Below are 1,292 nucleotides of genomic sequence, written 5' to 3'. Positions count from 1 at the left end.
TTTTTTTTTTTTAAATGTTTTATTTATTTCTAGGAGAGAGAGAGAGACAGCGTGAGCAAGGGAGGGTCAGAGAGAGAGGGAGTCACAGACTGAAACAGGCTCCAGGCTCTGAGCTGGCAGTCAGCACAGAGCCCAACACGGGGCTCGAACCCACGAAACGTGAGATCATGACCTAAGCGAAAGTCGGACGCTCAACCGACTAAGCCACCCAGGCGCCCCGAGGATCCCTAATATCTTACTCAGAGCAACTAATAAGTGGCCGAACTAAGCATCAGAGCCTGATCTATGTGCATCAAAGCCCTCTTCCCACTGCATCCAGCTGTTTATAGAGAATCAGTAGTAGCTTTGGTAGAACTGAGACGCCTACACGATTCTTCCTGTGTTTCGAAGAATGTAAAGCTATATTTAGTAGGGAAAAAGGATTGCTATAATGTCAGCTCCGTGAGGGCAGGACCTTGTTTATTCACTTTGCGTTCCCAGGACGGCATCTGCCTTGTAGTAAGGGCTCAATAAACATCTGTGGAGAGAATAAATAGATATTAGTCAAACTTAAGCAGATGCAAAGTGGTGGGGGGTGTTAAAGGAAAGAGAAAACAAATCTTGGTAGAAAGTTTTACAAGTTATTCATAGCCCAGGACACCTTGGGTTGTATGTGTTATTTTAGTGTAATTATGAATAGCTAGCCCTTTCATTCTCACAAGTATCTCAGTTTGGAAGGTAAATTAAGTGATTAGTTTTGGACATTCCTAGGTTGTTTTAATTAACCAGATGAATTAAAAAACTAGAATTCTTTTATGACTACTTGTCAATGAGCATTTCAATTCTTGGCATTTGGTTCACAAGGGAATATACGGATGGAAGCAATCCTGTGCCACCACGGAGCTGTATGAACAATTGCGTAACAAGCGGAAGCATCACAGTGGTTTTGAGTCCCACATTGCTCCTAAAGTGCTATTGGTAATAAAGGATGTTTATAAAATGAAAAGGAAACCCTTTAAAGGGTCCTGATAACTCTCTACTATAGAAATTCCAGATTTCAAAGCCCATTTGAAAGTGTTATGCTGTCTTATTAGATCATAGGGCATTTGAGGGCAATGGAAGGAAATCAGGCTGGGGACATGGATTGATATTAAGCTATTGAAAGCTTAATACCCTGTTTAAAAACAGGTGGGACATGCAAATCAGATTGACTCCTGATGATGAATGGAGTGCACATGTCAACTTCCTGGTCCAGACCCTGACCCAGAGCAGGAGATGCTTAAACATGTGCTGATACCTTCAGGAAGAAAAGG

General features: G+C 42.0%; 1 protein-coding gene across 1 annotated transcript in view; it reads left to right on the top strand.

The window, feature by feature from the left end:
• Window positions 1-285: 285 nt before the first annotated feature.
• SOHLH2 (spermatogenesis and oogenesis specific basic helix-loop-helix 2) overlaps window positions 286-1,292 on the top strand; it is a 47,561-nt gene continuing 46,554 nt past the window's right edge. The window contains exons 1-2 of the mRNA XM_077752636.1: window positions 286-498; window positions 844-957. Of these exons, the coding sequence (XP_077608762.1) occupies window positions 286-498; window positions 844-957 (327 nt within the window). The remainder of the gene's footprint in view (window positions 499-843; window positions 958-1,292) is intronic.

Source organism: Crocuta crocuta, unplaced genomic scaffold (genome assembly GCF_008692635.1).
Source record: "Crocuta crocuta isolate KB4526 unplaced genomic scaffold, BGI_CrCroc_1.0 scaffold190, whole genome shotgun sequence".
Lineage (NCBI taxonomy): Eukaryota > Metazoa > Chordata > Mammalia > Carnivora > Hyaenidae > Crocuta > Crocuta crocuta.
Note: the sequence above shows the minus strand (reverse complement) of the source record. Positions and strands in the feature narration are given on the sequence as shown.